The 21095-nt window shown below is 78.5% G+C and overlaps 1 protein-coding gene across 1 annotated transcript in view; it reads right to left on the minus strand.

Annotated features, from left to right (window-relative positions):
- Nucleotides 1-21095, minus strand: part of LOC125442443 (probable E3 ubiquitin-protein ligase MID2) — a 245876-nt gene that overhangs the window by 34595 nt on the left and 190186 nt on the right. The window contains 2 exon segments of the mRNA XM_048513806.1: nucleotides 19602-19609; nucleotides 20435-20542. Coding sequence (XP_048369763.1) covers nucleotides 19602-19609; nucleotides 20435-20542 — 116 coding nt within the window.

Below are 21095 nucleotides of genomic sequence, written 5' to 3' on the forward strand. Positions count from 1 at the left end.
CTAAACTAGTACCATTTCTTCAGGCCCACCAGAGACCCATTCAGAGGCAGAAGGAAGCCTTGGAAACACAAAAACAATTAGCGGGAAACCTGGGAGAATAAATGCTTTCCCTTGCCACCCTAAATTCAGCAAGCTTAAGCCACAAGCAAATCTCAGAAGGGGGGGGGGTGCATAGTCTAGGGCTGTGTCCACAGGGGGAACTTTTCTGCAGGAAAGTCCCTGCAGTAGACAGAAACATTCAGATGACATTGTTCTTCCTCACGTTTGTGCTGGAGAACATAAAGACCTAGTCTACATTTTTGCAGCAGCTCCAAGAGAGGAGGAGCAGTGGCGTAGTGGTTAAGAGCAGGTGTACTCTAATCTGGAGGAACTGGGTTTGATTCCCCGCTCTGCCACCTGGGCTGTGGAGGCTTATTTGGAGAATTCAGATTAGCCTGTGAACTCCAACACATGCCAGCTGGGTGACCTTGGGCTAGTCACAGCTTCTCGGAGCTCTCTCAGCCCCACCTACCTCACAGGGTGTTTGTTCCATATCGCAGCTCCATGCTTGTATCCACAGTGGGATTCCGTATAGTAATTGCATGGTGATTTTAGCATTAAATGCCTTAATGGCTGCAGGTACAAATTCATGACCTTTGGTGCGAAAATAGCGGCTAATGGCCTTGCAACTAAGTTTGCTTGATTCAATGGCCAATTTCCTTTGGGTAACCCAAGAGGAGTTATAATTAAAGTGGAGACCCAGGTATTTAAAATGTTTGACCTGTTCAAGCTGTTCATTATTTATTGGCCAACTAAATGGTCTCCAAGAACAAGCAAAAACCATTATTTTTGACTTTGCAAAATTAAGCGTCAGGTTATTATGACTACAATATTCAACACAGCGTGCCAGTAAGCGTTTCAAGCCAGCTTTTGTACGGGAGAGTAATATAGCGTCATCAGCATACAAAAGTAAAGGTATGGTCATATGATTCAAAGCAGGGCAGTGCGAGGAATCCTCCATCAAAAAGGAAGCCAGATCACTTAAAAAAAGATTAAATAGGGTTGGGGCCAAAACACACCCCTGTTTGACACCCCTGTTAATTGGTATATAAGGACTAAGTATACCATCAGGAGAGCATTTGACTTGACAGGTAGTGTCATGATGTAAGGCCATTACTAGTGTAAGTAGCCTTCTGTCAATTCCTAGATTAACAAGTTTTCTCCACAGTAGATCTCTGGAGACAGAGTCAAATGCCCCCTTTAAGTCCAAAAAGGCCACAAACAGGGATGATTTGCTTCCGCTGGTGTATTTTGTGACGAGAGTCCTAAGGATCAAACAATGATCTAAAGTAGATTTCCCATGTTGAAATCCTATTTGTTCTGGGCCAATGATTTTGTTTTCTGTAATCCATGAAGAGAGTTTATTGTGCAAATATTTTGCATATACCTTGCCAGTGATGGACAATAAACTGATCGGACGGTAATTGGAAGGGAGCAAAAAATCTCCCTTTTTGAAGACAGGAATTATAATCGCATGGGTCCAATCTGATGGTACAAGAGCTGTTTGATTAACGGATGTAAAAAGAGCTGCTAGTACCGGGGACCACCAGTCAACAAAGTTCTTAAATAACTCTGGGGGGAACCCGTCGGGTCCTGGAGCCTTGTGGTCCTTTAATTTAAGCACAATTTCACGCACTTCTTCTGCACAGACAGGGGGCCACTCTGGACTGTCGTTTATGTAGGCAGAAACATGCAAATTAGGAAAATGAAGGGTCTCATTAAAAACGTCAAGGAAGTATTTCTGCCAGATATGACTGGGTATACAAGCTGCGTGGAAACTAAGTGAACCTGAGTCATTGGATACAAGGGACCAAAACTTCCTTGAGTCGTTACAGTTTATTGCCTGTACAAGTTGCTCCCAGTGATCATTTAGTAGTATCAATTTACGTTCTTTGAGAATACTATGAAGTTGGTTCTTTAGGGAGAAGTATGTACCCAAGGTGTTACTACAGGAGGTATCTCTAAAGATTGCATATGTCTCCCGTAAGAGTCTCTTTGTGCGATAGTATTCATCATTTAGTACTAGGTCATGTCGACTTCTTGATTTGGTTCTTTCCACATGACTGGTGGTCGTAGTAGTGGCAATAATCTCCTGCGTTAGCTCTTCAAATGTGCGTAAAACACAAACAGGATTAATAGTTTGAAGAGTGAGTGATCTTAGGGCCATGAGCTTATGGGAATAAAGTATGGTGCTGACTTCCCCAGTATTATTTTTAGGCCAACTCATTCTAACAATTTGTAACGGGCTAGCTGGTTTAGCCTCAGAAAAGGAGTGGTTTATTGATATGGTGATAGTTAGTGGTAGATGATCGCTCATATGATTAAAACCAATCTGAAATTCTTTAACATGTTTCCTGATCTTAGAGGATACTAGGACCTTGTCAGGAGCACTGCACCCTCTTTTTGAGAGATATGTAAATTCACCTGATCCGTTAAAATTGGTCAAGCCATTTAAAATAGTCAGATTAAAACTGATACAAAATTTAAACAAATAAACTCCAGCTACATTAATTGTCTTGTCTTTAGATATTCTAGATAGACAGCAGCCCTCTGGTAAGAACTCTGGGTCAACCCCAACAGCATCATATAGGGCCTGTTCATTTCCCCCCAGTCTGGCATTAAAATCTCCAGCTACTATGAAGTCAGCTGAGGGGAATTTCACCAGTAACTCTTCAAAATAGTTACCAAAATCATGCCATTGGTTGGATAACTCGAGTCTATCTGTAAGTGGAGGTAAATATACATTTGTTAAAATTGTGTTAAAATGTTCGTTAGTTAACAGAACAGATTGTGCAAATTTGGAAGCTGCTGGGAGAACCTTCACATGGACATCAAAGTTAGAGTTAATTAGTATTGATAAACCTGCTTGGGCCCTTCCTTTTAAATTTGCTTTAAAGGCTGGGACACAATATGATAAAAAACCCGGGAGAAAGATCTGAGATGCAGACCAAGTCTCCTGCAGCAAGATAACATCATAGCCCGTTAACATTTCCCTAAACTCAGGTCTTGCAACTTTGTTGTTCCAACCCGCAATGTTCCAGGATACTAAACGAATTTGGGAAGGGAAATTGGCATCGAGGGGCTGGCGTCAGTCCAGTTCTATAAGTTTCTCCAGGGATTTGTTGGCATCTAAAAAAACGCAACAGTTATTTGTAGCACTGGATCTGGAGTCTCCATTATTGTGCACTTCAATGATCTCCGTTCCTTCTATATCTCCATCTGGTGAAGATCTAATTGCCGAAGAAGCTGAGGGGTGAGGTTTCTCCATCAGTTCGCTCATGGACTAAGTGGATGTTTGGGGATACTTCTTCTAGAGAAGGAATTTGACGTCTCAGTGGAGTTCAGAGCAAACCACAAGTCAGTCAAGTAATTTTACCATTCTCGATTAGGTGTCGTATATGGTCCTAGACCTGTCCCAAGTCTCTTTTATACTTTTTCAAAAAATCATTCCTTTTGGACGGAGAGTCTATATTGACCCCTTTCCCTTTAAAGTTGAAAAAAATATCTTAAATTTGATTCCACTTGAACCTTATGCCTTTTTTTAGCATGTCCGTTATTAAAGCGTAGTCCCTTCTTTTTCTTAGGATGGAAATAGGGATTTCTTTTAGAATAGCCAGTGCATGGCCTTCTACTTGAAACCTTTGATTTGCCTGTTTGAATAAAAGTTCATCCCTAATTAACTTTTTGGTAAATACAATCAATATGGCTTTGGGCGCTCTTCTTTCAGCGGCAAATCTTGTATTTACCCCGAACAGGCCATCTAGTTCTGCTGAGACGTCTTCTGCCTCCATTCTTATGAAGTTGGCCAAAGCCAGGACCAGTCTTGCTCTTAAACCTTACCTCTCCAGTTCTTTTCAGACCTCTCACTCTTAAGGTCTTTTCTTTTTCTTTAAGGTCAAGAAGCGCCATTCTATTTTCCAGCACATCCATTTGTTTCGAGCATCGTGATGATTCTGCTTTCAGTTCTTCAATTTGTTCTTTAGTTTCTTTCAGCTCAGAATTCATCTGGAGGATGGTTTCTTCCAGCTTCTTCATTTGCAAGACCTCCTCTCTTACCACTATTTCAACTTCTATTTTGCTCAGTCTTTCCTTTGTTTCCTCTTGATTAGCTGTGATTTTTTCCAGCATTTGCTCTAATTTATCATTTTGGTCTGCACTGTTTACCCCCCCCCCCCCCCCCCCCCCCCCCCCACTCCCCCCCCCCCCCCCCCCCCCCCCCCCCCCCCCCCCCCCCCCCCCCCCGCCGCCCAGCGACCCCCCCCCCCCTCCACCCCCCCCCCCCCCCACCCCCCCCCCCCCCCCCCCCCCCCCCCCCCCACCCCCCCCCCCCCCCACCCCCCCCCCCCCCCACCCCCCCCCCCCCCCACCCCCCCCCCCCCCCACCCCCCCCCCCCCCCACCCCCCCCCCCCCCCACCCCCCCCCCCCCCCACCCCCCCCCCCCCCCACCCCCCCCCCCCCCCACCCCCCCCCCCCCCCACCCCCCCCCCCCCCCACCCCCCCCCCCCCCCACCCCCCCCCCCCCCCACCCCCCCCCCCCCCCACCCCCCCCCCCCCCCACCCCCCCCCCCCCCCACCCCCCCCCCCCCCCACCCCCCCCCCCCCCCACCCCCCCCCCCCCCCACCCCCCCCCCCCCCCACCCCCCCCCCCCCCCACCCCCCCCCCCCCCCACCCCCCCCCCCCCCCACCCCCCCCCCCCCCCACCCCCCCCCCCCCCCACCCCCCCCCCCCCCCACCCCCCCCCCCCCCCACCCCCCCCCCCCCCCACCCCCCCCCCCCCCCACCCCCCCCCCCCCCCACCCCCCCCCCCCCCCACCCCCCCCCCCCCCCACCCCCCCCCCCCCCCACCCCCCCCCCCCCCCACCCCCCCCCCCCCCCACCCCCCCCCCCCCCCACCCCCCCCCCCCCCCACCCCCCCCCCCCCCCACCCCCCCCCCCCCCCACCCCCCCCCCCCCCCACCCCCCCCCCCCCCCACCCCCCCCCCCCCCCACCCCCCCCCCCCCCCACCCCCCCCCCCCCCCACCCCCCCCCCCCCCCACCCCCCCCCCCCCCCACCCCCCCCCCCCCCCACCCCCCCCCCCCCCCACCCCCCCCCCCCCCCACCCCCCCCCCCCCCCACCCCCCCCCCCCCCCACCCCCCCCCCCCCCCACCCCCCCCCCCCCCCACCCCCCCCCCCCCCCACCCCCCCCCCCCCCCACCCCCCCCCCCCCCCACCCCCCCCCCCCCCCACCCCCCCCCCCCCCCACCCCCCCCCCCCCCCACCCCCCCCCCCCCCCACCCCCCCCCCCCCCCACCCCCCCCCCCCCCCACCCCCCCCCCCCCCCACCCCCCCCCCCCCCCACCCCCCCCCCCCCCCACCCCCCCCCCCCCCCACCCCCCCCCCCCCCCACCCCCCCCCCCCCCCACCCCCCCCCCCCCCCACCCCCCCCCCCCCCCACCCCCCCCCCCCCCCACCCCCCCCCCCCCCCACCCCCCCCCCCCCCCACCCCCCCCCCCCCCCACCCCCCCCCCCCCCCACCCCCCCCCCCCCCCACCCCCCCCCCCCCCCACCCCCCCCCCCCCCCACCCCCCCCCCCCCCCACCCCCCCCCCCCCCCACCCCCCCCCCCCCCCACCCCCCCCCCCCCCCACCCCCCCCCCCCCCCACCCCCCCCCCCCCCCACCCCCCCCCCCCCCCACCCCCCCCCCCCCCCACCCCCCCCCCCCCCCACCCCCCCCCCCCCCCACCCCCCCCCCCCCCCACCCCCCCCCCCCCCCACCCCCCCCCCCCCCCACCCCCCCCCCCCCCCACCCCCCCCCCCCCCCACCCCCCCCCCCCCCCACCCCCCCCCCCCCCCACCCCCCCCCCCCCCCACCCCCCCCCCCCCCCACCCCCCCCCCCCCCCACCCCCCCCCCCCCCCACCCCCCCCCCCCCCCACCCCCCCCCCCCCCCACCCCCCCCCCCCCCCACCCCCCCCCCCCCCCACCCCCCCCCCCCCCCACCCCCCCCCCCCCCCACCCCCCCCCCCCCCCACCCCCCCCCCCCCCCACCCCCCCCCCCCCCCACCCCCCCCCCCCCCCACCCCCCCCCCCCCCCACCCCCCCCCCCCCCCACCCCCCCCCCCCCCCACCCCCCCCCCCCCCCACCCCCCCCCCCCCCCACCCCCCCCCCCCCCCACCCCCCCCCCCCCCCACCCCCCCCCCCCCCCACCCCCCCCCCCCCCCACCCCCCCCCCCCCCCACCCCCCCCCCCCCCCACCCCCCCCCCCCCCCACCCCCCCCCCCCCCCACCCCCCCCCCCCCCCACCCCCCCCCCCCCCCACCCCCCCCCCCCCCCACCCCCCCCCCCCCCCACCCCCCCCCCCCCCCACCCCCCCCCCCCCCCACCCCCCCCCCCCCCCACCCCCCCCCCCCCCCACCCCCCCCCCCCCCCACCCCCCCCCCCCCCCACCCCCCCCCCCCCCCACCCCCCCCCCCCCCCACCCCCCCCCCCCCCCACCCCCCCCCCCCCCCACCCCCCCCCCCCCCCACCCCCCCCCCCCCCCACCCCCCCCCCCCCCCACCCCCCCCCCCCCCCACCCCCCCCCCCCCCCACCCCCCCCCCCCCCCACCCCCCCCCCCCCCCACCCCCCCCCCCCCCCACCCCCCCCCCCCCCCACCCCCCCCCCCCCCCACCCCCCCCCCCCCCCACCCCCCCCCCCCCCCACCCCCCCCCCCCCCCACCCCCCCCCCCCCCCACCCCCCCCCCCCCCCACCCCCCCCCCCCCCCACCCCCCCCCCCCCCCACCCCCCCCCCCCCCCACCCCCCCCCCCCCCCACCCCCCCCCCCCCCCACCCCCCCCCCCCCCCACCCCCCCCCCCCCCCACCCCCCCCCCCCCCCACCCCCCCCCCCCCCCACCCCCCCCCCCCCCCACCCCCCCCCCCCCCCACCCCCCCCCCCCCCCACCCCCCCCCCCCCCCACCCCCCCCCCCCCCCACCCCCCCCCCCCCCCACCCCCCCCCCCCCCCACCCCCCCCCCCCCCCACCCCCCCCCCCCCCCACCCCCCCCCCCCCCCACCCCCCCCCCCCCCCACCCCCCCCCCCCCCCACCCCCCCCCCCCCCCACCCCCCCCCCCCCCCACCCCCCCCCCCCCCCACCCCCCCCCCCCCCCACCCCCCCCCCCCCCCACCCCCCCCCCCCCCCACCCCCCCCCCCCCCCACCCCCCCCCCCCCCCACCCCCCCCCCCCCCCACCCCCCCCCCCCCCCACCCCCCCCCCCCCCCACCCCCCCCCCCCCCCACCCCCCCCCCCCCCCACCCCCCCCCCCCCCCACCCCCCCCCCCCCCCACCCCCCCCCCCCCCCACCCCCCCCCCCCCCCACCCCCCCCCCCCCCCACCCCCCCCCCCCCCCACCCCCCCCCCCCCCCACCCCCCCCCCCCCCCACCCCCCCCCCCCCCCACCCCCCCCCCCCCCCACCCCCCCCCCCCCCCACCCCCCCCCCCCCCCACCCCCCCCCCCCCCCACCCCCCCCCCCCCCCACCCCCCCCCCCCCCCACCCCCCCCCCCCCCCACCCCCCCCCCCCCCCACCCCCCCCCCCCCCCACCCCCCCCCCCCCCCACCCCCCCCCCCCCCCACCCCCCCCCCCCCCCACCCCCCCCCCCCCCCACCCCCCCCCCCCCCCACCCCCCCCCCCCCCCACCCCCCCCCCCCCCCACCCCCCCCCCCCCCCACCCCCCCCCCCCCCCACCCCCCCCCCCCCCCACCCCCCCCCCCCCCCACCCCCCCCCCCCCCCACCCCCCCCCCCCCCCACCCCCCCCCCCCCCCACCCCCCCCCCCCCCCACCCCCCCCCCCCCCCACCCCCCCCCCCCCCCACCCCCCCCCCCCCCCACCCCCCCCCCCCCCCACCCCCCCCCCCCCCCACCCCCCCCCCCCCCCACCCCCCCCCCCCCCCACCCCCCCCCCCCCCCACCCCCCCCCCCCCCCACCCCCCCCCCCCCCCACCCCCCCCCCCCCCCACCCCCCCCCCCCCCCACCCCCCCCCCCCCCCACCCCCCCCCCCCCCCACCCCCCCCCCCCCCCACCCCCCCCCCCCCCCACCCCCCCCCCCCCCCACCCCCCCCCCCCCCCACCCCCCCCCCCCCCCACCCCCCCCCCCCCCCACCCCCCCCCCCCCCCACCCCCCCCCCCCCCCACCCCCCCCCCCCCCCACCCCCCCCCCCCCCCACCCCCCCCCCCCCCCACCCCCCCCCCCCCCCACCCCCCCCCCCCCCCACCCCCCCCCCCCCCCACCCCCCCCCCCCCCCACCCCCCCCCCCCCCCACCCCCCCCCCCCCCCACCCCCCCCCCCCCCCACCCCCCCCCCCCCCCACCCCCCCCCCCCCCCACCCCCCCCCCCCCCCACCCCCCCCCCCCCCCACCCCCCCCCCCCCCCACCCCCCCCCCCCCCCACCCCCCCCCCCCCCCACCCCCCCCCCCCCCCACCCCCCCCCCCCCCCACCCCCCCCCCCCCCCACCCCCCCCCCCCCCCACCCCCCCCCCCCCCCACCCCCCCCCCCCCCCACCCCCCCCCCCCCCCACCCCCCCCCCCCCCCACCCCCCCCCCCCCCCACCCCCCCCCCCCCCCACCCCCCCCCCCCCCCACCCCCCCCCCCCCCCACCCCCCCCCCCCCCCACCCCCCCCCCCCCCCACCCCCCCCCCCCCCCACCCCCCCCCCCCCCCACCCCCCCCCCCCCCCACCCCCCCCCCCCCCCACCCCCCCCCCCCCCCACCCCCCCCCCCCCCCACCCCCCCCCCCCCCCACCCCCCCCCCCCCCCACCCCCCCCCCCCCCCACCCCCCCCCCCCCCCACCCCCCCCCCCCCCCACCCCCCCCCCCCCCCACCCCCCCCCCCCCCCACCCCCCCCCCCCCCCACCCCCCCCCCCCCCCACCCCCCCCCCCCCCCACCCCCCCCCCCCCCCACCCCCCCCCCCCCCCACCCCCCCCCCCCCCCACCCCCCCCCCCCCCCACCCCCCCCCCCCCCCACCCCCCCCCCCCCCCACCCCCCCCCCCCCCCACCCCCCCCCCCCCCCACCCCCCCCCCCCCCCACCCCCCCCCCCCCCCACCCCCCCCCCCCCCCACCCCCCCCCCCCCCCACCCCCCCCCCCCCCCACCCCCCCCCCCCCCCACCCCCCCCCCCCCCCACCCCCCCCCCCCCCCACCCCCCCCCCCCCCCACCCCCCCCCCCCCCCACCCCCCCCCCCCCCCACCCCCCCCCCCCCCCACCCCCCCCCCCCCCCACCCCCCCCCCCCCCCACCCCCCCCCCCCCCCACCCCCCCCCCCCCCCACCCCCCCCCCCCCCCACCCCCCCCCCCCCCCACCCCCCCCCCCCCCCACCCCCCCCCCCCCCCACCCCCCCCCCCCCCCACCCCCCCCCCCCCCCACCCCCCCCCCCCCCCACCCCCCCCCCCCCCCACCCCCCCCCCCCCCCACCCCCCCCCCCCCCCACCCCCCCCCCCCCCCACCCCCCCCCCCCCCCACCCCCCCCCCCCCCCACCCCCCCCCCCCCCCACCCCCCCCCCCCCCCACCCCCCCCCCCCCCCACCCCCCCCCCCCCCCACCCCCCCCCCCCCCCACCCCCCCCCCCCCCCACCCCCCCCCCCCCCCACCCCCCCCCCCCCCCACCCCCCCCCCCCCCCACCCCCCCCCCCCCCCACCCCCCCCCCCCCCCACCCCCCCCCCCCCCCACCCCCCCCCCCCCCCACCCCCCCCCCCCCCCACCCCCCCCCCCCCCCACCCCCCCCCCCCCCCACCCCCCCCCCCCCCCACCCCCCCCCCCCCCCACCCCCCCCCCCCCCCACCCCCCCCCCCCCCCACCCCCCCCCCCCCCCACCCCCCCCCCCCCCCACCCCCCCCCCCCCCCACCCCCCCCCCCCCCCACCCCCCCCCCCCCCCACCCCCCCCCCCCCCCACCCCCCCCCCCCCCCACCCCCCCCCCCCCCCACCCCCCCCCCCCCCCACCCCCCCCCCCCCCCACCCCCCCCCCCCCCCACCCCCCCCCCCCCCCACCCCCCCCCCCCCCCACCCCCCCCCCCCCCCACCCCCCCCCCCCCCCACCCCCCCCCCCCCCCACCCCCCCCCCCCCCCACCCCCCCCCCCCCCCACCCCCCCCCCCCCCCACCCCCCCCCCCCCCCACCCCCCCCCCCCCCCACCCCCCCCCCCCCCCACCCCCCCCCCCCCCCACCCCCCCCCCCCCCCACCCCCCCCCCCCCCCACCCCCCCCCCCCCCCACCCCCCCCCCCCCCCACCCCCCCCCCCCCCCACCCCCCCCCCCCCCCACCCCCCCCCCCCCCCACCCCCCCCCCCCCCCACCCCCCCCCCCCCCCACCCCCCCCCCCCCCCACCCCCCCCCCCCCCCACCCCCCCCCCCCCCCACCCCCCCCCCCCCCCACCCCCCCCCCCCCCCACCCCCCCCCCCCCCCACCCCCCCCCCCCCCCACCCCCCCCCCCCCCCACCCCCCCCCCCCCCCACCCCCCCCCCCCCCCACCCCCCCCCCCCCCCACCCCCCCCCCCCCCCACCCCCCCCCCCCCCCACCCCCCCCCCCCCCCACCCCCCCCCCCCCCCACCCCCCCCCCCCCCCACCCCCCCCCCCCCCCACCCCCCCCCCCCCCCACCCCCCCCCCCCCCCACCCCCCCCCCCCCCCACCCCCCCCCCCCCCCACCCCCCCCCCCCCCCACCCCCCCCCCCCCCCACCCCCCCCCCCCCCCACCCCCCCCCCCCCCCACCCCCCCCCCCCCCCACCCCCCCCCCCCCCCACCCCCCCCCCCCCCCACCCCCCCCCCCCCCCACCCCCCCCCCCCCCCACCCCCCCCCCCCCCCACCCCCCCCCCCCCCCACCCCCCCCCCCCCCCACCCCCCCCCCCCCCCACCCCCCCCCCCCCCCACCCCCCCCCCCCCCCACCCCCCCCCCCCCCCACCCCCCCCCCCCCCCACCCCCCCCCCCCCCCACCCCCCCCCCCCCCCACCCCCCCCCCCCCCCACCCCCCCCCCCCCCCACCCCCCCCCCCCCCCACCCCCCCCCCCCCCCACCCCCCCCCCCCCCCACCCCCCCCCCCCCCCACCCCCCCCCCCCCCCACCCCCCCCCCCCCCCACCCCCCCCCCCCCCCACCCCCCCCCCCCCCCACCCCCCCCCCCCCCCACCCCCCCCCCCCCCCACCCCCCCCCCCCCCCACCCCCCCCCCCCCCCACCCCCCCCCCCCCCCACCCCCCCCCCCCCCCACCCCCCCCCCCCCCCACCCCCCCCCCCCCCCACCCCCCCCCCCCCCCACCCCCCCCCCCCCCCACCCCCCCCCCCCCCCACCCCCCCCCCCCCCCACCCCCCCCCCCCCCCACCCCCCCCCCCCCCCACCCCCCCCCCCCCCCACCCCCCCCCCCCCCCACCCCCCCCCCCCCCCACCCCCCCCCCCCCCCACCCCCCCCCCCCCCCACCCCCCCCCCCCCCCACCCCCCCCCCCCCCCACCCCCCCCCCCCCCCACCCCCCCCCCCCCCCACCCCCCCCCCCCCCCACCCCCCCCCCCCCCCACCCCCCCCCCCCCCCACCCCCCCCCCCCCCCACCCCCCCCCCCCCCCACCCCCCCCCCCCCCCACCCCCCCCCCCCCCCACCCCCCCCCCCCCCCACCCCCCCCCCCCCCCACCCCCCCCCCCCCCCACCCCCCCCCCCCCCCACCCCCCCCCCCCCCCACCCCCCCCCCCCCCCACCCCCCCCCCCCCCCACCCCCCCCCCCCCCCACCCCCCCCCCCCCCCACCCCCCCCCCCCCCCACCCCCCCCCCCCCCCACCCCCCCCCCCCCCCACCCCCCCCCCCCCCCACCCCCCCCCCCCCCCACCCCCCCCCCCCCCCACCCCCCCCCCCCCCCACCCCCCCCCCCCCCCACCCCCCCCCCCCCCCACCCCCCCCCCCCCCCACCCCCCCCCCCCCCCACCCCCCCCCCCCCCCACCCCCCCCCCCCCCCACCCCCCCCCCCCCCCACCCCCCCCCCCCCCCACCCCCCCCCCCCCCCACCCCCCCCCCCCCCCACCCCCCCCCCCCCCCACCCCCCCCCCCCCCCACCCCCCCCCCCCCCCACCCCCCCCCCCCCCCACCCCCCCCCCCCCCCACCCCCCCCCCCCCCCACCCCCCCCCCCCCCCACCCCCCCCCCCCCCCACCCCCCCCCCCCCCCACCCCCCCCCCCCCCCACCCCCCCCCCCCCCCACCCCCCCCCCCCCCCACCCCCCCCCCCCCCCACCCCCCCCCCCCCCCACCCCCCCCCCCCCCCACCCCCCCCCCCCCCCACCCCCCCCCCCCCCCACCCCCCCCCCCCCCCACCCCCCCCCCCCCCCACCCCCCCCCCCCCCCACCCCCCCCCCCCCCCACCCCCCCCCCCCCCCACCCCCCCCCCCCCCCACCCCCCCCCCCCCCCACCCCCCCCCCCCCCCACCCCCCCCCCCCCCCACCCCCCCCCCCCCCCACCCCCCCCCCCCCCCACCCCCCCCCCCCCCCACCCCCCCCCCCCCCCACCCCCCCCCCCCCCCACCCCCCCCCCCCCCCACCCCCCCCCCCCCCCACCCCCCCCCCCCCCCACCCCCCCCCCCCCCCACCCCCCCCCCCCCCCACCCCCCCCCCCCCCCACCCCCCCCCCCCCCCACCCCCCCCCCCCCCCACCCCCCCCCCCCCCCACCCCCCCCCCCCCCCACCCCCCCCCCCCCCCACCCCCCCCCCCCCCCACCCCCCCCCCCCCCCACCCCCCCCCCCCCCCACCCCCCCCCCCCCCCACCCCCCCCCCCCCCCACCCCCCCCCCCCCCCACCCCCCCCCCCCCCCACCCCCCCCCCCCCCCACCCCCCCCCCCCCCCACCCCCCCCCCCCCCCACCCCCCCCCCCCCCCACCCCCCCCCCCCCCCACCCCCCCCCCCCCCCACCCCCCCCCCCCCCCACCCCCCCCCCCCCCCACCCCCCCCCCCCCCCACCCCCCCCCCCCCCCACCCCCCCCCCCCCCCACCCCCCCCCCCCCCCACCCCCCCCCCCCCCCACCCCCCCCCCCCCCCACCCCCCCCCCCCCCCACCCCCCCCCCCCCCCACCCCCCCCCCCCCCCACCCCCCCCCCCCCCCACCCCCCCCCCCCCCCACCCCCCCCCCCCCCCACCCCCCCCCCCCCCCACCCCCCCCCCCCCCCACCCCCCCCCCCCCCCACCCCCCCCCCCCCCCACCCCCCCCCCCCCCCACCCCCCCCCCCCCCCACCCCCCCCCCCCCCCACCCCCCCCCCCCCCCACCCCCCCCCCCCCCCACCCCCCCCCCCCCCCACCCCCCCCCCCCCCCACCCCCCCCCCCCCCCACCCCCCCCCCCCCCCACCCCCCCCCCCCCCCACCCCCCCCCCCCCCCACCCCCCCCCCCCCCCACCCCCCCCCCCCCCCACCCCCCCCCCCCCCCACCCCCCCCCCCCCCCACCCCCCCCCCCCCCCACCCCCCCCCCCCCCCACCCCCCCCCCCCCCCACCCCCCCCCCCCCCCACCCCCCCCCCCCCCCACCCCCCCCCCCCCCCACCCCCCCCCCCCCCCACCCCCCCCCCCCCCCACCCCCCCCCCCCCCCACCCCCCCCCCCCCCCACCCCCCCCCCCCCCCACCCCCCCCCCCCCCCACCCCCCCCCCCCCCCACCCCCCCCCCCCCCCACCCCCCCCCCCCCCCACCCCCCCCCCCCCCCACCCCCCCCCCCCCCCACCCCCCCCCCCCCCCACCCCCCCCCCCCCCCACCCCCCCCCCCCCCCACCCCCCCCCCCCCCCACCCCCCCCCCCCCCCACCCCCCCCCCCCCCCACCCCCCCCCCCCCCCACCCCCCCCCCCCCCCACCCCCCCCCCCCCCCACCCCCCCCCCCCCCCACCCCCCCCCCCCCCCACCCCCCCCCCCCCCCACCCCCCCCCCCCCCCACCCCCCCCCCCCCCCACCCCCCCCCCCCCCCACCCCCCCCCCCCCCCACCCCCCCCCCCCCCCACCCCCCCCCCCCCCCACCCCCCCCCCCCCCCACCCCCCCCCCCCCCCACCCCCCCCCCCCCCCACCCCCCCCCCCCCCCACCCCCCCCCCCCCCCACCCCCCCCCCCCCCCACCCCCCCCCCCCCCCACCCCCCCCCCCCCCCACCCCCCCCCCCCCCCACCCCCCCCCCCCCCCACCCCCCCCCCCCCCCACCCCCCCCCCCCCCCACCCCCCCCCCCCCCCACCCCCCCCCCCCCCCACCCCCCCCCCCCCCCACCCCCCCCCCCCCCCACCCCCCCCCCCCCCCACCCCCCCCCCCCCCCACCCCCCCCCCCCCCCACCCCCCCCCCCCCCCACCCCCCCCCCCCCCCACCCCCCCCCCCCCCCACCCCCCCCCCCCCCCACCCCCCCCCCCCCCCACCCCCCCCCCCCCCCACCCCCCCCCCCCCCCACCCCCCCCCCCCCCCACCCCCCCCCCCCCCCACCCCCCCCCCCCCCCACCCCCCCCCCCCCCCACCCCCCCCCCCCCCCACCCCCCCCCCCCCCCACCCCCCCCCCCCCCCACCCCCCCCCCCCCCCACCCCCCCCCCCCCCCACCCCCCCCCCCCCCCACCCCCCCCCCCCCCCACCCCCCCCCCCCCCCACCCCCCCCCCCCCCCACCCCCCCCCCCCCCCACCCCCCCCCCCCCCCACCCCCCCCCCCCCCCACCCCCCCCCCCCCCCACCCCCCCCCCCCCCCACCCCCCCCCCCCCCCACCCCCCCCCCCCCCCACCCCCCCCCCCCCCCACCCCCCCCCCCCCCCACCCCCCCCCCCCCCCACCCCCCCCCCCCCCCACCCCCCCCCCCCCCCACCCCCCCCCCCCCCCACCCCCCCCCCCCCCCACCCCCCCCCCCCCCCACCCCCCCCCCCCCCCACCCCCCCCCCCCCCCACCCCCCCCCCCCCCCACCCCCCCCCCCCCCCACCCCCCCCCCCCCCCACCCCCCCCCCCCCCCACCCCCCCCCCCCCCCACCCCCCCCCCCCCCCACCCCCCCCCCCCCCCACCCCCCCCCCCCCCCACCCCCCCCCCCCCCCACCCCCCCCCCCCCCCACCCCCCCCCCCCCCCACCCCCCCCCCCCCCCACCCCCCCCCCCCCCCACCCCCCCCCCCCCCCACCCCCCCCCCCCCCCACCCCCCCCCCCCCCCACCCCCCCCCCCCCCCACCCCCCCCCCCCCCCACCCCCCCCCCCCCCCACCCCCCCCCCCCCCCACCCCCCCCCCCCCCCACCCCCCCCCCCCCCCACCCCCCCCCCCCCCCACCCCCCCCCCCCCCCACCCCCCCCCCCCCCCACCCCCCCCCCCCCCCACCCCCCCCCCCCCCCACCCCCCCCCCCCCCCACCCCCCCCCCCCCCCACCCCCCCCCCCCCCCACCCCCCCCCCCCCCCACCCCCCCCCCCCCCCACCCCCCCCCCCCCCCACCCCCCCCCCCCCCCACCCCCCCCCCCCCCCACCCCCCCCCCCCCCCACCCCCCCCCCCCCCCACCCCCCCCCCCCCCCACCCCCCCCCCCCCCCACCCCCCCCCCCCCCCACCCCCCCCCCCCCCCACCCCCCCCCCCCCCCACCCCCCCCCCCCCCCACCCCCCCCCCCCCCCACCCCCCCCCCCCCCCACCCCCCCCCCCCCCCACCCCCCCCCCCCCCCACCCCCCCCCCCCCCCACCCCCCCCCCCCCCCACCCCCCCCCCCCCCCACCCCCCCCCCCCCCCACCCCCCCCCCCCCCCACCCCCCCCCCCCCCCACCCCCCCCCCCCCCCACCCCCCCCCCCCCCCACCCCCCCCCCCCCCCACCCCCCCCCCCCCCCACCCCCCCCCCCCCCCACCCCCCCCCCCCCCCACCCCCCCCCCCCCCCACCCCCCCCCCCCCCCACCCCCCCCCCCCCCCACCCCCCCCCCCCCCCACCCCCCCCCCCCCCCACCCCCCCCCCCCCCCACCCCCCCCCCCCCCCACCCCCCCCCCCCCCCACCCCCCCCCCCCCCCACCCCCCCCCCCCCCCACCCCCCCCCCCCCCCACCCCCCCCCCCCCCCACCCCCCCCCCCCCCCACCCCCCCCCCCCCCCACCCCCCCCCCCCCCCACCCCCCCCCCCCCCCACCCCCCCCCCCCCCCACCCCCCCCCCCCCCCACCCCCCCCCCCCCCCACCCCCCCCCCCCCCCACCCCCCCCCCCCCCCACCCCCCCCCCCCCCCACCCCCCCCCCCCCCCACCCCCCCCCCCCCCCACCCCCCCCCCCCCCCACCCCCCCCCCCCCCCACCCCCCCCCCCCCCCACCCCCCCCCCCCCCCACCCCCCCCCCCCCCCACCCCCCCCCCCCCCCACCCCCCCCCCCCCCCACCCCCCCCCCCCCCCACCCCCCCCCCCCCCCACCCCCCCCCCCCCCCACCCCCCCCCCCCCCCACCCCCCCCCCCCCCCACCCCCCCCCCCCCCCACCCCCCCCCCCCCCCACCCCCCCCCCCCCCCACCCCCCCCCCCCCCCACCCCCCCCCCCCCCCACCCCCCCCCCCCCCCACCCCCCCCCCCCCCCACCCCCCCCCCCCCCCACCCCCCCCCCCCCCCACCCCCCCCCCCCCCCACCCCCCCCCCCCCCCACCCCCCCCCCCCCCCACCCCCCCCCCCCCCCACCCCCCCCCCCCCCCACCCCCCCCCCCCCCCACCCCCCCCCCCCCCCACCCCCCCCCCCCCCCACCCCCCCCCCCCCCCACCCCCCCCCCCCCCCACCCCCCCCCCCCCCCACCCCCCCCCCCCCCCACCCCCCCCCCCCCCCACCCCCCCCCCCCCCCACCCCCCCCCCCCCCCACCCCCCCCCCCCCCCACCCCCCCCCCCCCCCACCCCCCCCCCCCCCCACCCCCCCCCCCCCCCACCCCCCCCCCCCCCCACCCCCCCCCCCCCCCACCCCCCCCCCCCCCCACCCCCCCCCCCCCCCACCCCCCCCCCCCCCCACCCCCCCCCCCCCCCACCCCCCCCCCCCCCCACCCCCCCCCCCCCCCACCCCCCCCCCCCCCCACCCCCCCCCCCCCCCACCCCCCCCCCCCCCCACCCCCCCCCCCCCCCACCCCCCCCCCCCCCCACCCCCCCCCCCCCCCACCCCCCCCCCCCCCCACCCCCCCCCCCCCCCACCCCCCCCCCCCCCCACCCCCCCCCCCCCCCACCCCCCCCCCCCCCCACCCCCCCCCCCCCCCACCCCCCCCCCCCCCCACCCCCCCCCCCCCCCACCCCCCCCCCCCCCCACCCCCCCCCCCCCCCACCCCCCCCCCCCCCCACCCCCCCCCCCCCCCACCCCCCCCCCCCCCCACCCCCCCCCCCCCCCACCCCCCCCCCCCCCCACCCCCCCCCCCCCCCACCCCCCCCCCCCCCCACCCCCCCCCCCCCCCACCCCCCCCCCCCCCCACCCCCCCCCCCCCCCACCCCCCCCCCCCCCCACCCCCCCCCCCCCCCACCCCCCCCCCCCCCCACCCCCCCCCCCCCCCACCCCCCCCCCCCCCCACCCCCCCCCCCCCCCACCCCCCCCCCCCCCCACCCCCCCCCCCCCCCACCCCCCCCCCCCCCCACCCCCCCCCCCCCCCACCCCCCCCCCCCCCCACCCCCCCCCCCCCCCACCCCCCCCCCCCCCCACCCCCCCCCCCCCCCACCCCCCCCCCCCCCCACCCCCCCCCCCCCCCACCCCCCCCCCCCCCCACCCCCCCCCCCCCCCACCCCCCCCCCCCCCCACCCCCCCCCCCCCCCACCCCCCCCCCCCCCCACCCCCCCCCCCCCCCACCCCCCCCCCCCCCCACCCCCCCCCCCCCCCACCCCCCCCCCCCCCCACCCCCCCCCCCCCCCACCCCCCCCCCCCCCCACCCCCCCCCCCCCCCACCCCCCCCCCCCCCCACCCCCCCCCCCCCCCACCCCCCCCCCCCCCCACCCCCCCCCCCCCCCACCCCCCCCCCCCCCCACCCCCCCCCCCCCCCACCCCCCCCCCCCCCCACCCCCCCCCCCCCCCACCCCCCCCCCCCCCCACCCCCCCCCCCCCCCACCCCCCCCCCCCCCCACCCCCCCCCCCCCCCACCCCCCCCCCCCCCCACCCCCCCCCCCCCCCACCCCCCCCCCCCCCCACCCCCCCCCCCCCCCACCCCCCCCCCCCCCCACCCCCCCCCCCCCCCACCCCCCCCCCCCCCCACCCCCCCCCCCCCCCACCCCCCCCCCCCCCCACCCCCCCCCCCCCCCACCCCCCCCCCCCCCCACCCCCCCCCCCCCCCACCCCCCCCCCCCCCCACCCCCCCCCCCCCCCACCCCCCCCCCCCCCCACCCCCCCCCCCCCCCACCCCCCCCCCCCCCCACCCCCCCCCCCCCCCACCCCCCCCCCCCCCCACCCCCCCCCCCCCCCACCCCCCCCCCCCCCCACCCCCCCCCCCCCCCACCCCCCCCCCCCCCCACCCCCCCCCCCCCCCACCCCCCCCCCCCCCCACCCCCCCCCCCCCCCACCCCCCCCCCCCCCCACCCCCCCCCCCCCCCACCCCCCCCCCCCCCCACCCCCCCCCCCCCCCACCCCCCCCCCCCCCCACCCCCCCCCCCCCCCACCCCCCCCCCCCCCCACCCCCCCCCCCCCCCACCCCCCCCCCCCCCCACCCCCCCCCCCCCCCACCCCCCCCCCCCCCCACCCCCCCCCCCCCCCACCCCCCCCCCCCCCCACCCCCCCCCCCCCCCACCCCCCCCCCCCCCCACCCCCCCCCCCCCCCACCCCCCCCCCCCCCCACCCCCCCCCCCCCCCACCCCCCCCCCCCCCCACCCCCCCCCCCCCCCACCCCCCCCCCCCCCCACCCCCCCCCCCCCCCACCCCCCCCCCCCCCCACCCCCCCCCCCCCCCACCCCCCCCCCCCCCCACCCCCCCCCCCCCCCACCCCCCCCCCCCCCCACCCCCCCCCCCCCCCACCCCCCCCCCCCCCCACCCCCCCCCCCCCCCACCCCCCCCCCCCCCCACCCCCCCCCCCCCCCACCCCCCCCCCCCCCCACCCCCCCCCCCCCCCACCCCCCCCCCCCCCCACCCCCCCCCCCCCCCACCCCCCCCCCCCCCCACCCCCCCCCCCCCCCCCCCCCCCCCCCCCCCACCCCCCCCCCCCCCCACCCCCCCCCCCCCCCACCCCCCCCCCCCCCCCCCCCCCCCCCCCCCCACCCCCCACCAATTGGCCATGCAGGCAGGGGCTGATGGGAATTGTAGTCCATGAACATCTGGAGCGCCATAGGTTCGCCACCATGGATCTAGTACAAGATTAATGTCTGTAAGAACAAAGTGTGGAAATAACTCTGGTTCTGAGGAATTCCTTCAAAGCTCTCCAATTCTCATCTCTGGACCCTTCAAGCCAAAATGTTTTTCTGCAGAGAATCTTCTGCCAGAGCAGAAATAATCATGCAAATTTGGTTCTTCCCCGGATACTAGTACATAATGCTGGCTAACTTACACTTGTGTGTGCACTGTTTCAAATGCTACAAGCCACCCTATAAATATTTTAGATAAATTATTCCCAGTTAGTCTGATCATACCATAAAAATATATTTGTCGTGGGATGCTTTGAATTTTTCTTGCCTATGTACCTGTTCAAAATTATAATTAAGTTGAATTATGTTAAATTCATTCTACAGTTTCAAGGAACAGACCAAAAATTATACTCGGATTGGAAAGCCAAAGCGCTTCTCAAGCTAAAAAGGAAGGAATCTTGTAAAGCATAACTGCTCAGAAGGGCATTTTTATAAAGGTAACAGGGCTGTATTATAATGGAATGGTTCGAGAAGCAGTTCTATAAAGGGAACAGGGTTGTGGACTTTACCACTGTGCTTGGTATGTATTATTCAGCTCTTATACCATTGTTTTCTATGCATAATTCTGTGTTCTGCATAGGTAGACCAATCATGTCTGCAACTTTCTGCACTGTTGCAAACTTTTGTAATCCTAATCGTATTGCATTGCTTTTCAGTTGTCTCATCTTATTGTTCGCACTTGCTTATACTGTGTAATCCGTCTTGGGTCACAATGAGAAAGGTACACTATAAACAAACAAATAAGTAAAATACCCCAGTCTAGTAACATGCATATATTATTTGTTTGTTTGTTTGACTACAGTCTGCTCTATCCCAAGGGCTCGTGGTGGCTATCAGTATGCTAACCATACTAACTTATCCCTGTCTTCCACAAACTGATGGGCGGGGAGGTCTTATATTTCTTCTTGTAGGCACATAGGCTCAGATTTTGGCAAACTTTTAGCAAATATATAACATACTTGGGAGAGGGTGAAACAAGTCACAGAAATAAAGAAGTAACTACACAGGCTCAGTGTTTCCAGAGAACAATAATGAAAAACGGCTATATCAATGGATGGAGGGGGAGCGATAGACAATAGACAGCATATTTACAAGACCTACCTTGGTCTCTTTGATCTTCACAGCAATCACCTGCTTGCGTTGCCGGATGATCTCCATCAACTCGTCACATTCCTCCATTAGTTTGGCCTCGTGCATGGCTGTGTTCACCTGTTCAGAAACACAGGCAGTTGTAAGAAATTCAGCAGCACCGGTACTCAAGCATGGGTGCTAAGGAGAGAATGCATCTCCCTTCTCAATGCAAAACCAAGTCCATGCACAGAAATGTGTAGTTTGCTTCTCTATCTCCTGAACAAAATTGAAGTTTGCAGAGTAAAAGTAGTCTGCAATTTTTGTTGTGGTTACTGCAGGATGTAAGAAGTTGTTAAAGCAACTGTGGTGGACTATGATTTGAAAACAATAAATAGCATTATTATGCTTGGGTCTGATGCTTTTGCTTATAGCAGAGGTGTCCAACTCTGGCGCTTCAGATGTTCACTGTCTACAATTCCCATCAGCTCCTGCTGGCATGGCTATACCAGCAGGGGCTGATGGGAATTGTAGTCCATGAACATCTGAAGCACCAGAATTGGACACCCCTGGCTTATAGGGCTATTAAAAATGTAAATATATTTCCCAACCAGGTAGAAAGCTGAAGTCTGGTACATTCCAAAGCAAGACATGCTTGATTACTCAAAAACACATACAATAGTCACGGGCATAT

The sequence above is a fragment of the Sphaerodactylus townsendi genome, linkage group LG13 (genome assembly GCF_021028975.2).
Source record: "Sphaerodactylus townsendi isolate TG3544 linkage group LG13, MPM_Stown_v2.3, whole genome shotgun sequence".
NCBI lineage: Eukaryota > Metazoa > Chordata > Lepidosauria > Squamata > Sphaerodactylidae > Sphaerodactylus > Sphaerodactylus townsendi.